The following is a 22,467-nucleotide window of genomic DNA, read 5'->3' on the forward strand; positions in this document are numbered from 1 at the left end:
GCATGGGAGCTGCCTACCTGACGAGGTGTCATGAGGAAGCTCTGCTGATCCCTGCACTCTTCCAAGGACTGTTCCGATAAGGAGCCTTTAGCTGGCATTGATGGACACCCGAGTCCTACCAAACAGAGGCACTTAAAACCTGCAATCTCTTCCTATAACATTCCCGGCCACGCAACAGCCCTAAGGATACCATGATCCCAGGGAGTCTTGCTATTCCCTCCGAGTGGTCACCTGAAACTAATAGGTGGTTTGTCAAGACACGAAATTCCCCAGAAACCGATAAAGCCTGAGGCTTGTGATTGCAACACAAATGACAAGAACTCAAATACAAACTAAGAGAAAACCAAAAAGACCCTTGATATTCCAATGACTTCACCTTCTATCTGAACACAGTCTGCAAATGCCAGCACTGGAGCTGTCCCTACAAAGAACTAATGGTGCAACCTCAGAATACCAGACAGCTGTAAACAATGCAAGCCTTAGCTGTTCCCTTTATCTTCAGCTGAGCAGTACAGAGAGAGCGCGCATCACCAGTGGCTCACCAGAGTCCTCCTTGTTTGATGACTCCCTTTTTCACTGTTGGATCTACCGCTGGACAAGCGGAACATCTGAACAACCAGGGTTGGCATTTGAGGTTTACCGTAATAAGTAGGGCCAAGTCCCAACAACATTGCTGGAGAATTTCTAAATACAAAGACGACCTATGGTTTATGAGATGTAAAGTTTGTGTTTATAATACTTATGCAGATGGCCAGAAGGATAACTCAAGGGGCAACACGTTTGTCTTTGAAGCAAGACAACGCAGAGCAACACAGGTTTGAATCCCGATCCCACGCTTAGAGGTTAGTCTGCGGTATTAAGTTTGCTATAAAATATTAATTATGTAATTATGTTGAGCCATTTGTTTGTCACCCACAGCTACCACTAGGTGAGTCAAACAAATTTTAAGGAAAGCCTGTTTGCCTAGGTTTAGGAGAGAACTGCAAACCCTAAACAAAGGGCTGGGGTATGCTTCCTAACCAAAAGGGTGTGCAATTGACAAATTGTCCTTGTTTTCATCCTAATTAGATTTAAGGAAGTTCACCGTCAAAATATATGCACCTTTACATGCTTTGCAATAGACAAGTCAAAGCTCTTTGCATGGACTGGGAACGTGCTTAATTCCTATGATGTCAACACGTTAAAATTAGGTTTTGGTCCTTTATTTATTAAGGCTATTTATGCACTGCAGAATGGCATATCGGCAAAGGTGTGGTTGAATGAGGGATTTTCTATGTAATTTCCGTTGTATAGAGGCACAAGCCAAGATTGCCCATTGTCGCCATTGTTATTTAATTTGGTGTTAGAGCCCTTAATAGCGTATATACGTCAAAAGGGGTGTATCAGAGGGTTAGGTGTGGGAGATGGGGAAGTTAAGGCTCTGGCTTATGCGGATGATGTAGTGGTCATCTTGAATGATCCTGTTGTAGGGGGTCATGTATTGAGGAGTGTCTTTGAGGAAATGGGTAAGCTATCTGGGTATCAGAGCAATTGGGATAAAACGGTAGTATTTCCGGTGAGGATTTCGCCAGGATGTGAACATTTGCCTGGATGGAATTGTAAATGGGAAATTTTCTAGTGTGAAATATTTGGGTGTCTATATTACTCTGGATTTTAAAAAGTTAGTGTGTATAATGTATATAAAATCGTTGTGGTTCTTAGGCGGGACATTATGAGATGGGGAGGTGTCAATCTTACTCTTTGAGGTAAAATTAATGATATTAAAATGCTTTTGCTATCAAAGGTTCTGTATGTTGTTCAATCTCTGCCTCTGCATTTTATAAAGGGAGCATTTGCACGTATAGATAGGCTGTTTCAGGACTTTTTGTGGGGATTTGGGAAGAGAGCCAGAATTCCCCAGTACATTATGTTCCGGAAAGTTAGAGATGTGGGTTTTGGGTACCCGAAATCAAAAAATTATGGTAGTGGTTTTTTATTGAAGAAAGTGTCTGATTACACTGGCGAAGATCTGAGTCAGGTGCCGTGGTGGGTGCATATTGAGATGCAGCGGTTTTTGCCTTATGATATTAAATGTTTGTTTTCTTTTGGAAAGTTACCTAAGAAGGTGCAGTGTTTGAAATTGGTATTGGCTACCAAAGAGGCATTGTCGTCATTGATGGTGGGAACTGGACAGGGTCTTTATATTTATGAATAGGCATCCCTTTGGCATAATCCTGGTCTGCAGTTTAATAATAAGGTACTGAATTGGAAAAGTTGGGTTCAGAGAGGCATATTAACTATTGGTGATGTGTGGAGTGATGAAAGAGTGGTACTTTTGGAAGTTTAGTTGAGAAGTTTGGGTTACGGAACAGGGAATTAAGAAGGTATGATATTCTGGTAACTTTACTCTCAGAACGGAGAGAAATGATGGATGCTCCATTTTTGAAAAATATAATGGGTTATTGGATCTCAAAAAGTGTCTAATTTTATGCAAGTTATGCAATCTGATTGACAATGGTTGGATTCATGGGACAAGTTACGGTTATCATGGTCAGAGGAGTTAGGCAGGGAACTTACACCAAGAGAATGGGAAAAGATTTGGAGAGTCCCGGCGACTGCTAAAGTGGATTTGCAATTATGCTACATACATCAAAGGATATTGGGCGAATATATTGGACCCCAGTGCGTATGTGCAGATTGGGGTTGGTTGATGATGATCGATGTTGGGGTTGTAGGAAAGAAAAGGGTAATCTACTAGATATGTTGTGGAATTGTGAAAGGGTGGTGAGTTTCTGGACGGAGGTTATTGACAGGATTGACCCAAATCGGGAACATTATTTATCCATGCAATCCCTTGGCATTCATCTTACTGTTGTAAAGTGGTGGGCAGGATGTAAACTGGGTGATATCTTGTGGGGTGAGCAAAGTTTTGTTGGTGGCGACTAAACAGATATTGAAGGTCTGGAAGACACGGAATCTAAGAGCCCTCCCCGTATTTAACGTGCAATAAGAATAAATGAGATACACCCCAGACGGGGAATGAGGCTAAGAGAACAGGTTGCGAGAGTTCAAAAATGATTTATATAGAATTGGCATCCAAAGAACTCTGCTGCCTGAGAGTGCTCTGGCAAATGTCTCAATTACATCACATTATAAAGAGAAAAATCGTCACAGATGACGCAATCAACATAGGGTACTAAGTCAGTGAAGGATTGGGTAGACATTATAGCACTATATATTTGTAGAGGCACTGTCTCGTCCGGATTGGTTGCTCCTTTGGTGGGAGGGTGAACATCACGTGGTCCGGCTGTCAGCGTCCAGAAGGGGTGAAGGTCAGGTTGCTGTGAAGCGGGGTGGCCACTAACCAAGCTAACATGATACATATTTGTGAAGCATGCACTAAATGATGATCATTGCAACTCTTTTGAACAAGTCATTGTAAACCTATAAACTTCATTTATGTATTTACATCATTAATAACTGAGGCTTTTACGGAGCATCAGGTTAAGGGTTTTGACCATCATGATAACATTGATTGAAGTGAGGGCCTGGACTCATAAAGAATCTAAGGCAGGTTGGCATTTGTTAGTAGTGAGAGACAATATTCTGCGACAAATGTCTAATGTTAGTTGGGGGCCCGCCAGGTGGGCATCGTGGCGAGGTTGAATATCTGGTACATCAAGAGAATACCTTGCAGGGACACATGGTTACACTGGCAGTAATTTTACAATAGCGAGGGTGAGGGGGCATGGACAGATTTGTGGAGATGGATGAGTTACAGAGCCTGGCTCAAGCCGGTTCACACGCGAGGCAGTGATCTCAGAGGAAAAGTGAGATGTTACAGTTTTTCTTTGTTGCAAATACCTCCAGCTTGTGCGTGAGAATGGGGCTGCAGAGTTTTCCAGACACAGTGAGAGAAAAGGTGGGGGCCATGTGCGCGGCGTGCGTGGCGCTGCAAAGGGGAGAAAAGCCTTTTCGTATTATCGCAGTGAAGCCTAGTTACCAAGATGGAGTCAAGGGGGCACAAAATGGATGCCCTGTGTCCTGCGCAACAGGCCCATCTACGCAAGTGCCAACTGATGCTGGCATCACATAAGGGCAATGGGGGCACTCCCCACCATTGGAGGCACATGGTCCAACTTTGTGCTGTGCGCTAAAGAAAGGGAGGGACGCGGGGCCTACCGGCCCCTTACTCCCACAAAGGAAGAAACCGACAGTGGAGGAGTGGATTTTGGATGTTAGAGTTATGTCAAGATTTGAAAAAACGATGTATAGTAAACAAAACAAGGAAACCCTTTATGAAGAACTGTGGGGAAGCTTTATTGATCTTTATAGATGATGCTGGATTGGGTTATAGAGTGGAGTGATATGGTTTATTTTCAGATAACATAAATATAGGGGGTTTGTGTTGTTTGTGTTGTTGTTTTGTTTTGTGTAGTCTTACTTGTCTGTTGACGTTTGTTTAGTGCATCTGGTTTTGCTTTAGGTTAGTTTTAAGTTTAGTATTGTAGAATATAGAGTTATGGTTTGCAATTCTACTATAATTGTCTTCAGCTGTTGTGTATTTTGTGATTCAATGACTTATGATGTTGATACTGTTGTTTTGTTGTACCCTGTTGAAAATAAGAAATAAAGAGTTTAAAAAAATAATTAAAAAAAATATATAGTTTCCAACATTAGTGCAGAACACCACTGAGCCTCAATAGAGACATGAAAATCTTTTGGCCTGATCCAAGTTTGGAGGTAGTACCTCCGATCATAACACCAACTCAGTTACTGCTACCGTATGATGTAAATTACTGGTAACTGCAAAGGCCGGCCTGATTCAGAGTCAGGCTGAATTTTCTGTTACTCCACATTTTAAGTCCCATAGGACTCAATGGGGATTTTTCAGTACTGCTTGTGATAATTATCGCACGTGGTAATGCCTTTGTATGGATGCATTAACCTCCACACAAAGGTGGTCGAAAAAAAGGTTTTGGTAACAAAACTCAAAGTTGGGCAGAGTGGTAAAACCTCCAGTATCCTAAAATACCACATTTGTTCCTACTACCACCAAACTTACAATCGGGTCCTTTGTATGGAACTGCTAATGTATTGATTTGCATTGTCTCATCCCAATCTAGCTTGACTGCTGTGGGGAAGAAAGTGATGAGGAAGTGAAGTCTCTGTGTCCGCCAGATCTGAAGGAACGCAGAGTAAGCCATGTATTTGCTTTCTTCATTTTTCTGATATGCTTAATATTTAGTTTCTGCTTCACAGCTGACACATTGTGATCCACACATCTTGGGACAATAATATTTGTATGATGCTTTGCTAAATTACTGATGCTGTTCGAACTCAAGCACGAATGCTGTACGAATGTATATGTTTAGCTTGCATTCATCAAGGCCTATTGAACCCATTGGTGCAGGTAAAAATGTCTTTTTGAGTGAATGAAGAAAAACGGATAGTGCAAAATGTTTTCAGTGGTGTAGAATACAGTTGTGAACGTTAGTATTTCACAAAGGGCTGCATTTCGTGAATGGGTCTAGAGCGGTTGTCGAAGTGGGCGGGAGCATCTGGGAGCGGTGCTTCTCTACTTTTGTTTACTAGGTTTTACTGTTCCCATACTTTTATTTTCAAAGGAACCTGTTCCAGAATGGTTTAGTTTTAAAATAAAAGTGTAGGAAGAAAATGAAACTTGCACTTCAGTGCAGCTCACTGAACATTCCCTTAAAGAGCAGGTGTGTTTGTTTGGGGTTTGGATTGCATGTGGGAGGGGGCGTGGCACTGGGGTTTGTGGGGAGTCGGTGCAAGCCAGCAGGAAACATTGTTTCACTACTTCTTTGTGTACACTTCGACCACTGGCCCAGAGAGATAAACCACGTTCAGTTCCAAACTCTGGGCAAACTGCAGAACCTGTCTGTGCTGTGTGATCCCTCAGTTAGAGCAAGTATTTCTAAAAAGACCCCGGTCCACAGAAAAAAAGGTCATGAAGTTGTCAGATCCTAATATATGATTTATTGGCACTTGAGCAAGATACCAAAGATGGAGGCAGTGATGGCTAACAACATATGCAGAATGCGAGGTCATGGGAGCTTTGGTAACGCTATTGCCTGGATTACTTCTTCTGCTGATTGCAGTGGGAAGCCACCATTTCTCACGCAGAAGCAGTTCACTCTCGGAGTCTATTTATATAATTGCAGGTGATACTCACAGAGAAGGTGCTTGAGTGCGAAAAGCATGTTCCTAGGGTTAGGTGTCCCCGCCAGAGAATGAAGCAGGGGTGGGGACCCAGAATTGTCTTGGCAGGTGGTTTTCTGACGATTCTTTAGTTGGTCTGCAAAGTCGAAGCGCCTGATTTTCAAAAGCCTTCTGCAGTGGCACAGTCCCATTGAAAAACACGTTTGTAAATCAGTGCCTCAGGGTGGCAACTGGAACACAGAATGGGTGACAAAGTTGCACTGTTATTGGACAGGCTGCACAAGGGGCTTGGTTGTCACTCAGGGTCTTGGTTTTCGACCGGTTAGGGGACACAAGCAGCTCTTTTTTCCACCGAGCTGAAGTCAGACCTGTCAACAAATAGTAAAATCTGTAACTCAGAGGTTCATCCATAAAAAAAGGCTTGTGCAAACACAGTTCTTCGGTGTGTTTCCTGCACAGAGCAACACTGTTTTAAGTTCGAGGAAAGGCCATAAAACAGACTGGGACTTATTTAAATATTTCTGACCAATAGGTTATGACAACAGTGCTTCAATGAATGCCAGCAATCCCTTATTGGTTTACCAGTGAAATACTTATGTCTACTGCACTAAATGTTTGGAAATCTGTGCTCCCATCTCAACAGTCATCCCTGTACAGTACGATAGTATTCACGCTCACTTCGGAATCAATGGCTCTCCATCCATTTGCACTTGTCAGTGCACCAGAAATCTAAAGTTATACTTCCAAACAGGTGAACTTCATTCCACTCAGCAAGATCAACAGTGGTGCTATTGGCTCCACATTTCCCCTTGGATGGACACATCATTATTCTTGTTATATTATATGAGCAATGTAGTTTTCTGACCTAAACTGTATCATCACAGACAGAGTTATGGCCACTCTGAGCTGGTTAGGTTTAAGGTAGCTTATCACATTAACGATCATCGGGTTATTATTTGAAATGTCTAGACTCGTTCTGCAGGAACCGTGGTCTGTTTGAGATATTCCGTTTAAGTTTGGTTACACAGTTGAATCTGGCACAAGGGGAAGTAACAGAAACAGCCTCTGTAATCATTGTAATGTATTAAGATTTCTGGATACAATTCTGTTCTCATACTTCCTTAAAAAAATCTTTGACAGATCCATTTTGAGCACTTGTGTTAATTCTATATGACGTGTACACAATGATTATACCCGAAGAAAAGGTAGTCTTTAGTGTCAATTACATTCAAATAATAGAACAAGAAACTCAAACAAGACTGAGGCAACATAACACCCATGTGATTCCTTCCCCAATCTTCTTGTAAGGGATCTAAATTGATTTCTTGCAAATGTTCTTGGAATCCTCGGATTTATTCAAAGACTTTTTATAAACTTTTTATTGGGTACATTATTTCTGAGAAGAAAAATTGCCAAGAGAGGATATGCTTTAATACTTTACCGGCTTGACATTGGGCCTCATTATAAGTTTGCCGTTCCGGGAACTACGGTACCGGTAAGCATGCCGGTACTGTAGTTTCCGGACCCGCAAACTACGAGTTGTGCTTGCGGGTGCCTTTCTGCCTGCCAGGTCGGTCAGAAAGGCACCCGCGAGCACATCATGTCGGATGCACCGGCACCGCTATAAACGTCTTTTTCCCAGCGACCGCAAATGGGCAATTACCGTGTCCGACAGGGGCCATAATGACCCAGTAATTGCCCATTAGCGGGCACCAGAAAAAATTGCAAGTTTAGCGGCAGCCTGCCGGTATTACTTGAAACTTATTCAAGATTCGAGAGAGCATGTCAGAGGCAGAGGCTAGAGGAGTAAGGAACCTGTAGGCCAGTCAGACCCAGATCAGGACAGAGCCGCAACAGGGGAGACTACGCAAACAGAGCGCTTCAATTCAGGATAGAGACGCAAACTAACCAACCCCTACTAACTATTTCCCTTTCTGCATACACCTCTCAAACTCCAAACCAAACACAACCAAAACCTACAGCACAACAAACCGCACAAACATCACTACACTGCAACAACAAAACAAAAACACACACAGCCTTGCACAACAGTACACAACGACTACCGGCCGCAAACACCCCAGGCCCAGCCAACGGACCCACCGGGCTGAGGCCGCCAACAGCACATCACTGCCCTTGTGCACTTTTCCTGCTCCCTCCCACTAACTCAACCTCCCCTCCTGTTTCAGAGCCGCCAGAGCGCCAAGGGACCACTCCGGTGGTGATAGTGCGCGGTACAAATGTCCTTTAACATTAACATTAACATTCAGACAAAAAACAAACGCATGCATCGCTGCATCAAAACGTGCCCTGGACAAAAATTGCTTTGACCAAACACTTGCCTGACCTGCGAATGTATTGCCCCAATATCAAATCATGCAAAATTGCACTTGCAATGTTCATCTTTTCTGTAATGAAGCCCCAGGAGTGCAGTCATGGAATGCCCTGCTTAATGTTGACCACTTCATGATCTCATTGCCTGCATCTTGACACAATACTACTACTACTTCTTCCTCTTCCTCTTCCTCCTCCTCTTCCTCCTCCTCCTCCTCTTCCTCCTCCTCCTTCTCCTCCTCCTCCTTCTCCTTCTCCTCCTCCTGCTTCTCCTCCTCCTCCTCCTTCTCCTTCTCCTGCTTCTCCTCCTCCTCCTTCTCCTTCTCCTCCTCCTGCTTCTCTTCCTCTTCCTCTTCCTCCTCCTCCTTCTCCTCCTCCTCCTCCTCCTCCTCCTTCTCCTTCTCCTCCTCCTGCTTCTCCTCCTCCTCCTTCTCCTCCTCCTCCTTCTCCTCCTCCTGCTTCTCCTCCTCCTCCTCTTCATCCTCCTCTTCCTCCTCCTCCTCCTCCTTCTCCTCCTCCTCCTCCTTCTCCTCCTCCTCCTTCTCCTTCTCCTCCTCCTGCTTCTCCTCCTCCTCCTCCTGCTTCTCCTCCTCCTGCTTCTCTGGTATTTATTGAGTGCAGACCTAGCATCGGGGCACAACAGAGTGCTCTACAGGTGATAGGTGGAAGTACACAGCGAGGCGAGGAAAGCAGATCGCACGGGATCAATACAAGGGTGCGGTGAGCTAACAAGAGGGGAGCAGGGGGGAAGACAATTTGGCAGAAAGGGATTTGCAAGCAATCAGGGGATGAAACATGGGGGGAGCAGATTACCAATTCACTGAATAGGTGTGGAATGGAGGGGTCGGGACCGAGGTGTTAGTGGCATGATATTTGCACCTCTGCATATGTGCATCTTAGATGCACAGCATCATCTCTGACTACTTATTGTGTGAATCAAGCATCTTGAAGCACAGCAAGCATGGGGGGGGGAGGAATCTGTGTATACCCAAACTTTTTCTAGTATACAAGTTCACATTGTACCTCCATTTTCCTTTCCATAGAACTGCGTGGAAGAAATTGAAAAGCAGATTAGCGCCAAACTGAAAATAATAGGAATTGTGGCAATAACAATAGCCGGAATTACGGTAAGTGCTCAAAACCTCTTTTGCAACATTGACATTGTAAAAAATTTGGGGGTCTGCAACCTCTGGCTTTCCAGATGTTTTGGACTACGATTCCCATGATTGCTCACCATTGATTGTTCGGGGTAGGGCTGATTAAAATTGTAGTCCAAAGCACCAAAGCACCTGGACAACCAAAGGCTGCAGACCCAGCATATTTCTAAAGACGGAAGAGTCATAAATGCTGAGGCAAATGATGCAACATTATTTTTTTTTTTTTAAAAACGTATTTTATTGGTTTTGATAGAAAAAAGAAAAAGAAAACGTGCAATACAACAAGAAATCAACATTGGTTTGAACTGGGGAGGAGACGGTGAGGGGGAAACAAGGGGGGGGGAACGAACAAATCAACAACAGTCTTCATGTTGTAGCAAACTTACAGTGGACGGGTGGGTTAGGGGCAATGACCCAAAGTTTCAGGAAGCAAGAGGGGTCAAACACAGGGGTGGTTCCACCAATGCCGGCATCCGAGCAGTGTCAATGCAGTGGTGTGGGACTTCAGGGGGGTTTGTAGTCAGCGCTGAAGCGTATGTCTCTGAGGAGGGCCTTCCATGATTCCAAAGTGCCACCTTCGGTTTCGCCACTGTTCGTGATTCCTTCCTGCCAGGCCCTGGTTTCAGCTGTTGTCCATCTCTCGAGTTCTTTGAGCCATCTCTCTTGCCTGGGGCCCGACGGCGTCTTCCAGGCCATCGCTATTGTTCTTTTAGCCAGGATACATGATATGTCCATTAATTTAACAGCGTGCTTGGATTTGCTAGGTCTGGGGTAGGTCCCCAGGAGGCACTCGCCAGGAGTCCATTCGTATCTTGTCATTCCGGCGTCCATGCAGGTCTGTTTGGCCTTGGACCACAGTGCCATCGCCTTGGTGCAGGTCCAGAACATGTGAATCACATCTGCTTTATCATTCCCGCACCAGGGGCATGCAGGGGAGGATGTCTTATTGAAGGAGGCAACCCTATGTGGGGTCATGTATGTCCTGTAGAGAACGTTCAATTGGATCTGGCCAAACCTGGTGTTCCTGGATACTTTTTTGGGAAATATCAGCGCTCTTTCCCATTCTTTATCTGAAATCGGGGTCTCAAGGTCCGCCTCCCATTTTGTCCTCAGATCTTCGCATTTAGGGTTGGTTTTATCACATAGTCTGCTGTAAAGCCTGGAGACAGGTCTCCAGCCGTCCGAGAGGTCATGCATCTCTTGTAGCAGAGGGTCAGGGGAGGGCTCCTCCGGCCATCCGGTCCATTGTTTCTTAGCAGTTTGTTTGAGGCGATGGTACCAGAGGAACTGGCCCGGGGGAATTCCATCGGCAGCCTTAAGAGATTCGAAATCCCTGAATTCTCCCTCCTCATACATGTCGCTCCATGTGTAAATGCCGGCCTCTTCCCACCTCCTTGCCGTAGAGATGTCTGCAGCCGTTCGACAGGTGTCTGCTAGGATGGGATTGTCCGGAGAGTATGGGTGTCGTATTCGCCTGATGCAGCAGGACCTGGCCCATATCTTTCTTCCCAGGTCAATCACCATGGAGGGGACCGGGGGTTGCCATGTAGGGTGCCATAGGATCTCCTTGGGGATCACATTGTCCAAGGGTTGCCTCAGCAGTTCGGTCTCTGCTGAAGGCTCATCCGAGAGCCATCTCGTTATGTGACTCAGCTGGGCAGCCAGGTAGTACAACTGGAGATCCGGCAACTTTATTCCGCCTTCTTTGTGTGGGAGAGAGAGGACGGACAGCGACAGTTTATGCCTGTGTGGGCCCCAAAGGAAGTCCCTGATGATGGCCTCCAGCTTCTTGAAGAAGGACGGTCTAATGTAATGGCAAATGTTTACGAAGAAATACAGGAATCGGGGGAGTACGATCATCTTGACAATCGCTGCCCTGCCCACCATGGCCAATGGGAGCTTGGACCAAAACTTTATAGAACTTCGGAGACTCGTGATGGCGGCCTCGGTGTTGTGTTCATGCATGAGTAGCGGGGTGTGGCTTATGTTGATCCCCAAATAACGGAACTGGACCAGTTGCCAGCTTATTCCTATCTCTGGGAGATTGTTTTCCGGAATGTTGCGTAAGCCCGCCAAGGGGAAGGCAGAGGACTTATTCCTACTAAAGCGGATCCCTGAGTACTTCGCATAGTTGTCCAGTATCTCCAACGCGGTTGGCGCGTTAACTTCGGGGGAGCTTAGGTAAAGAAGGACGTCGTCTGCATACAAGGATATTATGTGGTGTGCATTGCCCACCTTAATGCCAGCATCGAAAAGCTGCTGCCTGAAGTATAATGCAATCGGTTCCAGACCCAGTATGTACAGCATGGGTGATAACGGGCAGCCCTGCCTTGTTCCCCTTTGTATATCCCAAGCCGCTGAAACCACTCTTCCCGTTCTTACTCTCGCCGTCGGGGAATTGTAGAGGACCTCAACCCACCTGATGAAGCCCCCTCCAAAGCCAAATCTTCTCAGGACCTCCCTGATCCACTCCCAGTATATGGAGTCGAAGGCCTTGATGGCGTCGAGCGACAACACCGCCAGGTCCTCGTCCCTGTCATATGTTTCGGCCATTACATGCTGCAACCTCCGGAGGTTAGCAGTGGTGTTGCGCCCAGGAACGAATCCGTTCTGATCTTCGTGAACGATGGAACCCACCACCCTGGCTAGCTTGCGGGCCAATATGGATGTGAGGATCTTGGCATCGTAGTTTAGCATAGCCAGAGGGCGATAGGACTCACAGTCGGTGGGCGATTTGTGTGGCTTGAGCATGGGGACTATTATGGTTTCCTTCATGGTGTTGGGGAGAATCCCATCCGTGTGTGCCTCCTGGTAGACCTCGTGGAGAACTGGGGCAAGGATGGACTCATACGCTTTATAGAACTCAGGTGGGAGGCCGTCACTGCCAGGGGCTTTGTTGTTGGAGAGGGACCTGATTGCCCCTTGAACGTCCTCAAGAGTGATCTCGGTTTCCAGCTCCTCTCTCTGCTCGAGCGAAATGTGGGGAAGTTCTATCTCCTCGAGTGTGTCTATGATGTCTGCAGCAGGAATCTGGGTCTTGTGGGTATACAGTTCTGTGTAGAATTTAGCAAAGGCTTCATTGATCCCTAGCTGAGTCGAGTGGGATGACCCATTAGCGTCCCGTATCTCCACTGGGAGATGTTTGGGGTGTTCCCGTTTGCAGAGCCATGCTAGTAGTCTTCCCGGTTTGTCCGATTCTTTATGAGATCTGGCGGTGTGCGTGGCGAAATCAAATTTTTCCAGTCTTTCCCATGCCTGCTGACATTCTGTGCGGGCTTCCTTCAGCTTGGTCTCTGTCTCCATAGAGTTGTCGCATGTGGACTCCAGTCGGGAGATCTCAGCTTCCTGTGCTTCCAGGGTTCTCCGCAACTGCCTGCGAGTTCCGCCGGCTCTCGATATGATTTCGCCTCTGGTCACCACCTTCATTGCTTCCCATAATGTGCCCCAGGAGGGGACCGAGCCGATGTTGTTCTCCAAGTATTCTTCCAATTTTTCGGCAAGGGTTTCCCTGAACTCGAGGTCCGCAAGTGCCGCGGTCGGCATCCTCCACATGGGGATCGGGGGTCTGGGGCCTCTCATTTGCCATAACATGGTCAGTGGGGAGTGGTCGGAGATCGTCCGCCCCAGGTATTCTGTGGTTGCTATGTGTGGGGTAAGTTCCTTATTGATGAACAGATAGTCAATTCTTGTGTGAACTCCGTGTGGAGCTGAGTAGTGGGAGTAGGACCTGTCGGTCGGATGGTGTTCCCTCCAGATGTCCACTAAGTTGAGTTGCTCCAGAGTTTCCCTCAAGGCACCGGATGTGAGGCTGCTCGGGCGTGGGGGGGGCAGCGATCTGTCTGCACTCGTGTCAGCAACACAGTTGAAGTCCCCTCCCCATATGAAGGTGCGGTCCCGGTACCGAGTCAGCTTCGTTATCAATGTGGCGAGGTACGCCGATATCCCGTGATGAGGGAAGTAAGAGTTGATGAAGCAGACTGGGGTTTGTTCCAATGTGCCCCAAATCGCTGTGAATCTCCCTTCTTTATCTTGTTCACTTCCCTCCATCTGGAAGGGGACGTCCGGGCTTATCCATATTAGCACCCCTCTGGCGTATTTAGAGTAGGGGGACCCTCTAACAGTCCCAGCCCATCGGTCTGCAATTTTAGACATGGCCTCCGTCGTGAGGTGAGTCTCTTGAAGGAGTGCAATGGAGATTTTCTTCCTCCTGAGGTAGGACTGTATACGATTGCGCCTGAGGTATGAGCCCATGCCCCGCACATTCCAGGTCATTACAGTAAGCTGTGCCGCCATCCGGTTCGAGTTTCAGATTTGGTGTGGGACTCTGGGGTCCGACTCCACTTTAGTCTTGTTCGGGTGGGCTGCAGGGGGGATACCACTGCATAATGATGCAACATTATATAATAGCATTGCACTTTTAACAGATGATAGAAAAAGCAAAGCTATCGGTAGGTCCATGTAAAATGTTTTCAGCAGGGCAAATGCAGGGGTATGGAAAAATGCAATGATGGAACCTGCTGCAGACCTCTGGGGGCAGGGGAGTTGATAGGTCTAGAAAAGACCCGGGGCTACGCTGATGTCAGAACTGTTGGCACTCCGGGCTAGCTAGCCTTTTGGCTATAGCTCCTGAGATTCTATCCGGGGCTACAACCAAAAGATCAGGGGCTATAGCCCCTTTAGCCCCCCCCTAGCACCGCCCCTGCCGAGGGGTGCGCAAGGAGTTTTACATGCGATTGGGCTGGCGCATGTGGGGTACGCGTATTCCGAGGGGTGCACAAGGAGTTTTACATGCAATTGGGCTGGCGCGAGCGGGGTACACGTATTCCAAGGGGCAGGGGAGTTGCTAGGTCTGGAAAAGACCCGGGGCTACGCTGATGTCGGAACTGTTGGGACTGAGGGCTAGCTAGTCTTTTGGCTGTAGCTCCTGAGATTCTATCCGGGGCTACAGCCAAAAGATCAGGGGCTATAGCCCCCTTAGCCCCCCCCTGGAAACGCCCCTGTCTGTGGGTAAGATGCAGGTCACAGGTTCAAAATCCGGCAAGGACTACTCACGTTTTCACACTCCTGAATTTGCTTTAATTAGTACCACGATTATGGGAAATAACTCCAGAGTGCGTGCCAAGAAGCCATTGAATGTGTGGTGCGTGCTATTTATCCTTCCTATTACTCTTTCACTTCACACCTTCAGACACACGCAAGAAATTATGAACCTATAATCTTTCTTGAGTTTTGATCCTTCAAGACAAAAGTTGTTTGTTTGCCAAAAGGTGTCACATACATGCAATCGAACAGCAACTAAAAGCAAAGTTATTTACTAACCATCTCACATATTGCAACTAAGGCAATTAGGACACAATTGTTTTTAAAGCAACATTCAGGCAAGGTTACAACAATAAAAGGGGATCATAGCAAAACTATAGAATGAAAAATCTTTGAATTCCAAAAAACCGCATTTCGAAAACCCCATTATACCCTATATATCTATATATGTGTGTGGGGGGGGGGTAAGTTAATAAACAAGGTGGAGGGATATTGGGGGAGTTGTGGGGGTCTCCTCCGACTATATGGTAAAAAGGGATAAACAAAGAAAAATCAGTATTTTGGGATTAGAAATGGTATTTTCGCAATAATCACACAGATACCAATGGAAGTGTAGCTTGCCTGACTAAAATAGTTCTGTTTGATGATAGCAGAGTGGTGGAAAATTGAACATTATGTTGCGCATCCACCTCATGAAATGGTTACACCTCATCTTTCTTTCAGGATACCTATCGGATTTGCTTTTGAAGGCTTTTATAGTTGAAATCAAAGCTTTGTCCTCCAATGACAAAGCCAAGGAGTGGTGTGGATGCGCACAATTATTTGGGTTGTAGTCACCACGGATTTCTTTACTTTTTATTGTGACATTACAATCAGTAGCCATAGATAACAGAAGCAGGGAGAGCACCTAATGCAAGGATCTGTTCCTCTACAGATATTTTGGACTACGACTCCCATGATCCCTCAGCATTGATTATGCTGGCTAGGGCTAATGGAAGTTGTAGTCAAACACATCTGAAGAGCCAAAGTTTGCTGTCCTCTAGAGGTTAAAAGCATTTGCAAAAGAGGTGAGAAAGCATTATGTGCACCTGGCCTTTTGTTAACATTGGTAGCTTATAAAGAATCAGCAACGGCTACAATGAGTGCACAACAGATGTCCTATTTTAGGGTTCCTAATAAGAACTATGGAACGTGACAAGATCTACTAAAACAATGAACACTGCAACACTTCTTAGACATTGATGCCAGTAAGAGCTAGCCCAGGAATAGTAGTGCATTTAGGTAAACAGAGGCCTGGATAGTGCAGTAGCATGGACATCTGGTTAGAATGATTCTTCTTCCGCCAAAAGCGGCCAATTTCACTTGCAAGCCTTCTCCCTCAAATGCACAGTGAAGATAACATCAGCCTTATCTCTTGGTTCTTTCAATGGCTACTTCCGCCCCTCATTAACGGTATAGAAAAATCCAGAAAGACCTTTAATCCACGCAGATGAAACACAGCTGCTCTTCAAACTACCGTATAACTACGGGACAGGGGCCACCATCGCTGACTGTCGACTAGACACGCATATCTTGATGTCGAACAATCACAGGGAACCTAACATTTGACAATGCCACAAATGGGCAGCTGAACTAGCCCTGTCCCCCCGCCCAACATAGTCGCCCAAAAACATAGCTGCTGTTTTTGACGTCCATGCAAAATGGATACCCATAGTAATCAACCTCACCCGGACCACTCACCCACTCCTAGACCAGCACCTTCTATAATGATCGTATTACTGCTGACAAAGAACCACATAGTAGAATTGATATGCACCCTAATCTTACCCAAACTCAACTGTTGCCATAGGCCCTCATTACGATACTGGCGCTAAACCATGGCGCTATTAGCACCATGGTTGGTGCCGGTATCGTAACGAGTCTGCCAATGTTCAATGGGGAATTACCACCCCATTCCAAGGTTGGCGGGGCGGTAATTCCCCATTGAACATTGGCCCTTCCTCATTCCCATTTTCGCCCCATAGAGCTCAATGGGACTGGGGAAGGCGCTAAATACGGTACCGCAAATTACGGTACCGTACTTAGCATCAAGGTCCCTTTGCGGGTCCCTACTTTAACGGCTGGTCTAGACCAGCCGTTCAGGTCGCGTCCCGCAAAGGGATCTCGTAGTAAGGCGCTAATGGGTTAACGGAGCCGCAGCCTTTTACGGCGCCGTTAACCCATTGGCGCAAGGGTCGTAATGAGGGCCATAGTCTTTTCTTGTGCTTGCCTAATAAAATGTTTGGTCAGATCGAATTAGTACAAAATCAAGAGGCACGACTTATCCTAGGCACCGTACCCCAAGGCCACATCATGTCTGCATTCATTGCCCTCACTGGCTTCTAATTAATGACAGAGTTACTGCTATGGTTCTTTTCCAATCTTTCAGCTTATACTAGAAAAGAGCAGAAAATACCTGATGCATGGCTTCATCCATTTGACACGTGTATGTTCCTGAGGCCATCGTGGCCTAGTGCATGTAAGTCCCCCTCAGCTACAAATAAATAAAATGGCTGACCGGCTCTTAAAGTTGTATTGCCTACTTCATGGATCCAAGCTACCGAAAGAATTCAAAGCCTTGGAAAGAAATACAGATGTTCAGGAAATTCCTCAAACAGACTGTGGGCCTCATTACACGGTAGGCGGTGAACCATGGCGCAATTAGCGCCATGGTTCACCGCCTACCGTGTAATGAGGCCCACAGTCTGTTTCCCCCATTGCCCCTTCCACCATTGCCCTTCCCCATTCCCATTTTTGCCCCATAGGGCATAATGGGAATGGGGAAGGCACTAATTACGGCACCGCAAATTGCGGTACCGTAATTAGCTCCCTGGGTCCCTTTGCGGGTTGGTTTTTAACGCCTGCAAAAAGCAGGTGTTAAAATCCCCAACCCGCAAAGGGACCTCGTAGTAAGGCGGTAAGGATTTACCGGTAACTGTAAAATACCGGTACCGGTAAACCCTTACCGCCTACCGTGTAATGAGGCCCTGTATTTCTACTTACACAACATAACTGTTAATGCTTTAGTACCGAGACCACAGTTTGTCCGATTGCACGAATGCTCGCAGTATCTATATCGCACAGCCCTTCTAGTGTTTAAAGATTATCTCCTGAGAATTAGTCTGTATTTCCCCCTCACCATGAACACCGCAAACATCCTCCTTCTCCCCTTTCCTTACCTTGCTTTTGTTCTTTACTGGTGCATTTGCATGCTTCTCACAATGTAAATTACAAATAAAATGTAAATAGTAGCCAATGGTGGACTTTCCTGAGCATTGCTAGGCAACATTGTATTTCCTTTTCTGGGAAGAAATGGTCCTCGCAATAATGGTGTCTCTCAGAAGTCATTGGGTGACCAGATCTCTAGACCACCCTGTCCCAATGGGCCTTCTCGAGCATCAAAATGTTGGTATTAGGACCTTCACATTTCTCTAGAAGTTTGAAAGGGCAGAATTTCATCACAAAAAAGGCGTAGAGTGTCTATAAAGCCATCAATACCTACTTGCTCACTATCTTAGACCACATTTACAGCTTGATTCACAGAGCGTTTTCAATGGGATTGTTCCATTATAAAAGGCTTCTGTGATTCAGGCCCATAGACACTGATATGATCGCTGAAACCGTCACTTCATTTATGTATTTATTGTGCATTTGAAAGGCACTTGTACAGCAAGGAATTGTGTTTCAAAGCGCCCACAGGGCAGGGCAGGGAACATGGGACAAGGCAATGGAATACAATAATGATCAGGATAGAGGTGGTCCTACTAGGCCTTGTTAATTGGTTACAAAATGTGTATCTTCTAGCCATGGCTTGTGCTGCATTCTTCTGTATTATATTTCTCTTAAGATCTAGCTACATATGTATTGGGTATATGCATAGCACATTCCTAGGTCGAAGAGTGCCAAAGTGCTGTCCAATTAAGATGGTAGAGGGTATTGGAGTGGGGATGCGGGTGATTCAGGGATTACCTATAGGATTAGAGTAAAATGTGGTTAGGGATAGCAGCAGAATCCTCAGAGTTGGGGGAATTAGTAATATCCAGTTCTTGTCAGGCCTGTAGCCACCGCACAGTCAGCATCACTTTAGGAGTGGTGATGAAGGTGCTCCTTAAATTGATGCATTTTGCTATTGTATTTTCAGCAGTGTTGGAGAGAGTCAGGATTTATAGAGAATGTTATTCCATAGTGTCAGAGCAATTGCATTTAGGAGACTTGCTTCAGAGTTTATGTTTTCTTTTCAGAAGTTTGGAGTTTGTGTCTTGTGATATTTTTGCTTCTTGGGTTGAGTAGATTGACAGAGTTGGCCAACTGCTTCAATTTGTTTGTTGGAGATGTGGCATCACACGTTGTGCAGGAAATGTAAGAGGTCTTCTGTACTATGACACTTTGCATAGGCTGTCAAAGTCAGTCCATCAAGTTATGTACAATGGATATGAATCCCACCATTCATTGATTAGCTGGTCGCTGCATGCAGGATGCCTTTCATCGGGTCAGGGTGGTCGAGTATTTCGCAGCATACAGTCATGTGCACGCTGAGCGTTAATAGGATGTCTTTCACACCTACTATGGTTAAGATGTAAACTACTGAAATTTAAGAAGACATGATGTGGGGGATCCCTTCAATAGAGGAAAACAGATGTTTTGAAAACTGGGAACATTGTCGGCTTAAGCCGACCCAACAGTAGTCCCCAATATTTTCTAATTATGGGTTGAGAGGCGGCATATTGAATAACAATGTATGTTGCTTATTCTCTTACAGATCTTTGGAATGATTTTCAGCATGGTCCTCTGCTGCGCAATCCGAAATTCCAGAGAGATAATATAGCAATCGGCTCCACAGTCCCTCTGCCACCTCAACACCTACAATGTTTACAAGGGTGTCGTTGCTCTGCAAAGATAAATAATCTATTTGTTTTAGATTGTTTTTGTAATTTTTTCTTACCAAAGTTATACCAAAAAATGTAGGTATTGGCAGGCTGAAGAAAAACAGTCTGGGGAGTTGTTCAGAGCAATGCCAGAGGTTAAGATTAATTCAAAACCTACCAGACATCACTCCACTTTTTTTTGCTTTCGGCAAATGTCATGCCTGCAAAAATGATCTTAACTTTTCAGATTAATTTTTATAAGATCCAACAGGTGAAATAAGCTAGTGAGGTAACAACGCAAGCATATTTGTTATGCTTCCCCAAAGGAAAAGAAACGTACACATATTTCTGTTTGTAAAGTTGGGACAACTGTTTAGAGGGTTGTTGCTGCATCTTTATGTTGATATGGTGCTTTTTAGGTGCTTTATGAAAATTTGCAGATATTCTTTTGAATGTGCACTGGACTCGTTTCAAAGAAATATATCATATATCCATCTGTCGTGAGTGGTAATTTGGTTACTACACTTCGTTAAAGCAAAAGAAGGGTTAAAACACAGGTTTCACGAAACGTAGGAAAACAGTGAACCTTTCACTCACTGATGACATCAGACACAAAGGCTGATTCAAGATTCACAAGAAGATGCCATGACTAGCTATTACTCCAGACTAACCCTTCTCTTTTGAAGTCAGAATGAATCCCGGCAATGTCTCTGTGAATTGAACACTCTCCCAGAAATTATGTCAAGAGGAAGCCAGTGTTAATATCAGTAGCATCTTTGTAAATCTGCTTCATAATCTCCAGCCCATAACAGATAAGACACATTTCACACACATCCAATCAAGTGAACAATGCACAGGTGACTGCTCATCTGCTACATTGAAACTGTACACTGTCGCTCACATATATGCAATCCCCTGAGACTGAGCTGTGCACTCAGCTGCTTGTTATAGCCCTTATTTGCTGCCACCTTATGCATATGAATCGTTGGTAATGGAGAGCCGTGTATTATAATGCACCAGTATATCCCTGGACGTGTACTGTATCCCCCAAGCATCTTGAAGTTGAGTAACAGCATTTAGCTAAGAGTACAATTATCTCTTAAACATAGGATTGCCTAAATGTAGTGGGTATTTGTATAAACCCCTTACATGATTTATGTAGCATATCTAATTTCACCAATGGCACGGTTTTGAGGCAGGCACTTTTTGAGAGCCTTCCCCTAGTAGGCGGTGTCCGGTTTCTATTGGGATTTAGATTGAGGGATGAGGGTGCAGGGTTGAGGAATCCATGCTCAGGATTTTCCTCTCATCGGCTTGTGCAAGCAAGCAAAATTCAGATGTTGTGGTAAAATGCTGGTATGTAAAATGGTGGGCAGAATAGAAGTGTGCCTTCACAAAGTCTGGGGCTAGCCACGCAATAGAAATGTGTAGAAAGGGTTATTGGACCGCAGGTTTAACATTGAGACTAAGCAAGGTTGCAAGGTCCGGCAAGAGACAGAGAAATTGGAATACTTGAAGTGTCTTGTGGAATTTTTCACACTATGGCGTATGACCTGCGTTACCCACCCAGGTCCCTTTCCTTGATGTACCGTGTTTACTACATTTTCTGCAACTGCCTGCGTTGTCTGTATTTTCACAATTCTGCTGTTCTTTTGTACTTCTGTAGGTTTACTGTGCCTACTGAATCAACGAAAATGTGGCTAATACTTCCTATATTAAACACCTAAATAAAGAAAATGATTCAATGTGCACCATTGAAATGTGAAGTACTGCATTCTGTGTGATTGTTGATGGGGGGCGGGGGTGCGGGAGAGGTTCTGGTGACTTTACGAAGGCTTAAACATGAAATGCAAAAGTAGGGTAAGCCATTTTAAGCCAAGTCACAAATGCCACATCACCACTGAGTAGCCATCACTGGAGGTTCATCTGCAGTTCAGAGCCACATGAGCATTGCATTATGGGTATAAAAATGAAGTCTAATTTAAGCATTTTACTACCGCAAATTATCTTTGGCTTCTAGTACAATGCTTTTCTACACAGTATGTTCAACCAAAGATGGATAGCTCTTAAGAACTCAGACCCCTGCATACATGTTCCACCCTTTTTAGGGATCATCAGTGCGGTGTAGTCTGACATCCTTTTGGTTCAAGTATTGGGATATGTTTAAAAACGCCAGATAAAGAAAAACTACTTGGTGAATTTTCACCAAACCACCAATTTGAAGCAAATGCGTCCAGATGTTTGGCTGGGAAAGCCAATGCAAAAGGTTAAGACCACCCTGTTTTTCAAGAGTTTGTCATTTTTAAATTGCTACATGAATTTGTACTGAACATTTTAATTTTAGAGACCCAGGCCAAAAAACATCTTTGTGAAATGTCATGCATATATGTCAAAAGAGTAAATAACATGCTCACATAGGAAACATAACTTATGTTTCACCTTAATTACAGATAGATGACAGCAGCTCTATTGTATTTATGTTTAAAATGCACATATTATTTAAATGTGTGTATATATATATATATATATATATATATATAGTGCCATCATGATAACGCATGGAATTGTTAAGATCAAGAATAATTGGCTATGAAGCTTCAGAAAATTACTTTTCTTAATAATTATTGAACACTTCCGTGGTAAAAGCTAAAAAGAAAATCACTAGTGACATTTCACAGATGTTTTCATGAATGGTTTCATTTTTTTTAAACGTTATCATATTTTCGACAGCTTTTATGGGGTTTTCTCATAAGGAAAAACATATTTTCAGCCCAAATATGTCAACATACCCTCTAAGATTATCGAAATGGTGGCAATATCCTAGATGTTGTCATGAATTGCTTCCCAAAAAAATAATTGGCCGATTT

At 44.9% G+C, this 22,467-nt stretch overlaps 1 protein-coding gene across 1 annotated transcript in view; it reads left to right on the forward strand.

The window, feature by feature from the left end:
- Positions 1–21,366, forward strand: part of TSPAN2 (tetraspanin 2) — a 457,360-nt gene extending 435,994 nt beyond the window's left edge. The window contains exons 6-8 of the mRNA XM_069633565.1: positions 5,106–5,177; positions 9,543–9,626; positions 19,495–21,366. Coding sequence (XP_069489666.1) covers positions 5,106–5,177; positions 9,543–9,626; positions 19,495–19,560 — 222 coding nt within the window. The 3' untranslated portion in view covers positions 19,561–21,366. The remainder of the gene's footprint in view (positions 1–5,105; positions 5,178–9,542; positions 9,627–19,494) is intronic.
- The last annotated feature ends 1,101 nt before the right edge of the window (positions 21,367–22,467 follow it).

The sequence above is a fragment of the Ambystoma mexicanum genome, chromosome 13 (genome assembly GCF_040938575.1).
Source record: "Ambystoma mexicanum isolate Mex_15411 chromosome 13, UKY_AmexF1_1, whole genome shotgun sequence".
Classification (NCBI taxonomy): domain Eukaryota; kingdom Metazoa; phylum Chordata; class Amphibia; order Caudata; family Ambystomatidae; genus Ambystoma; species Ambystoma mexicanum.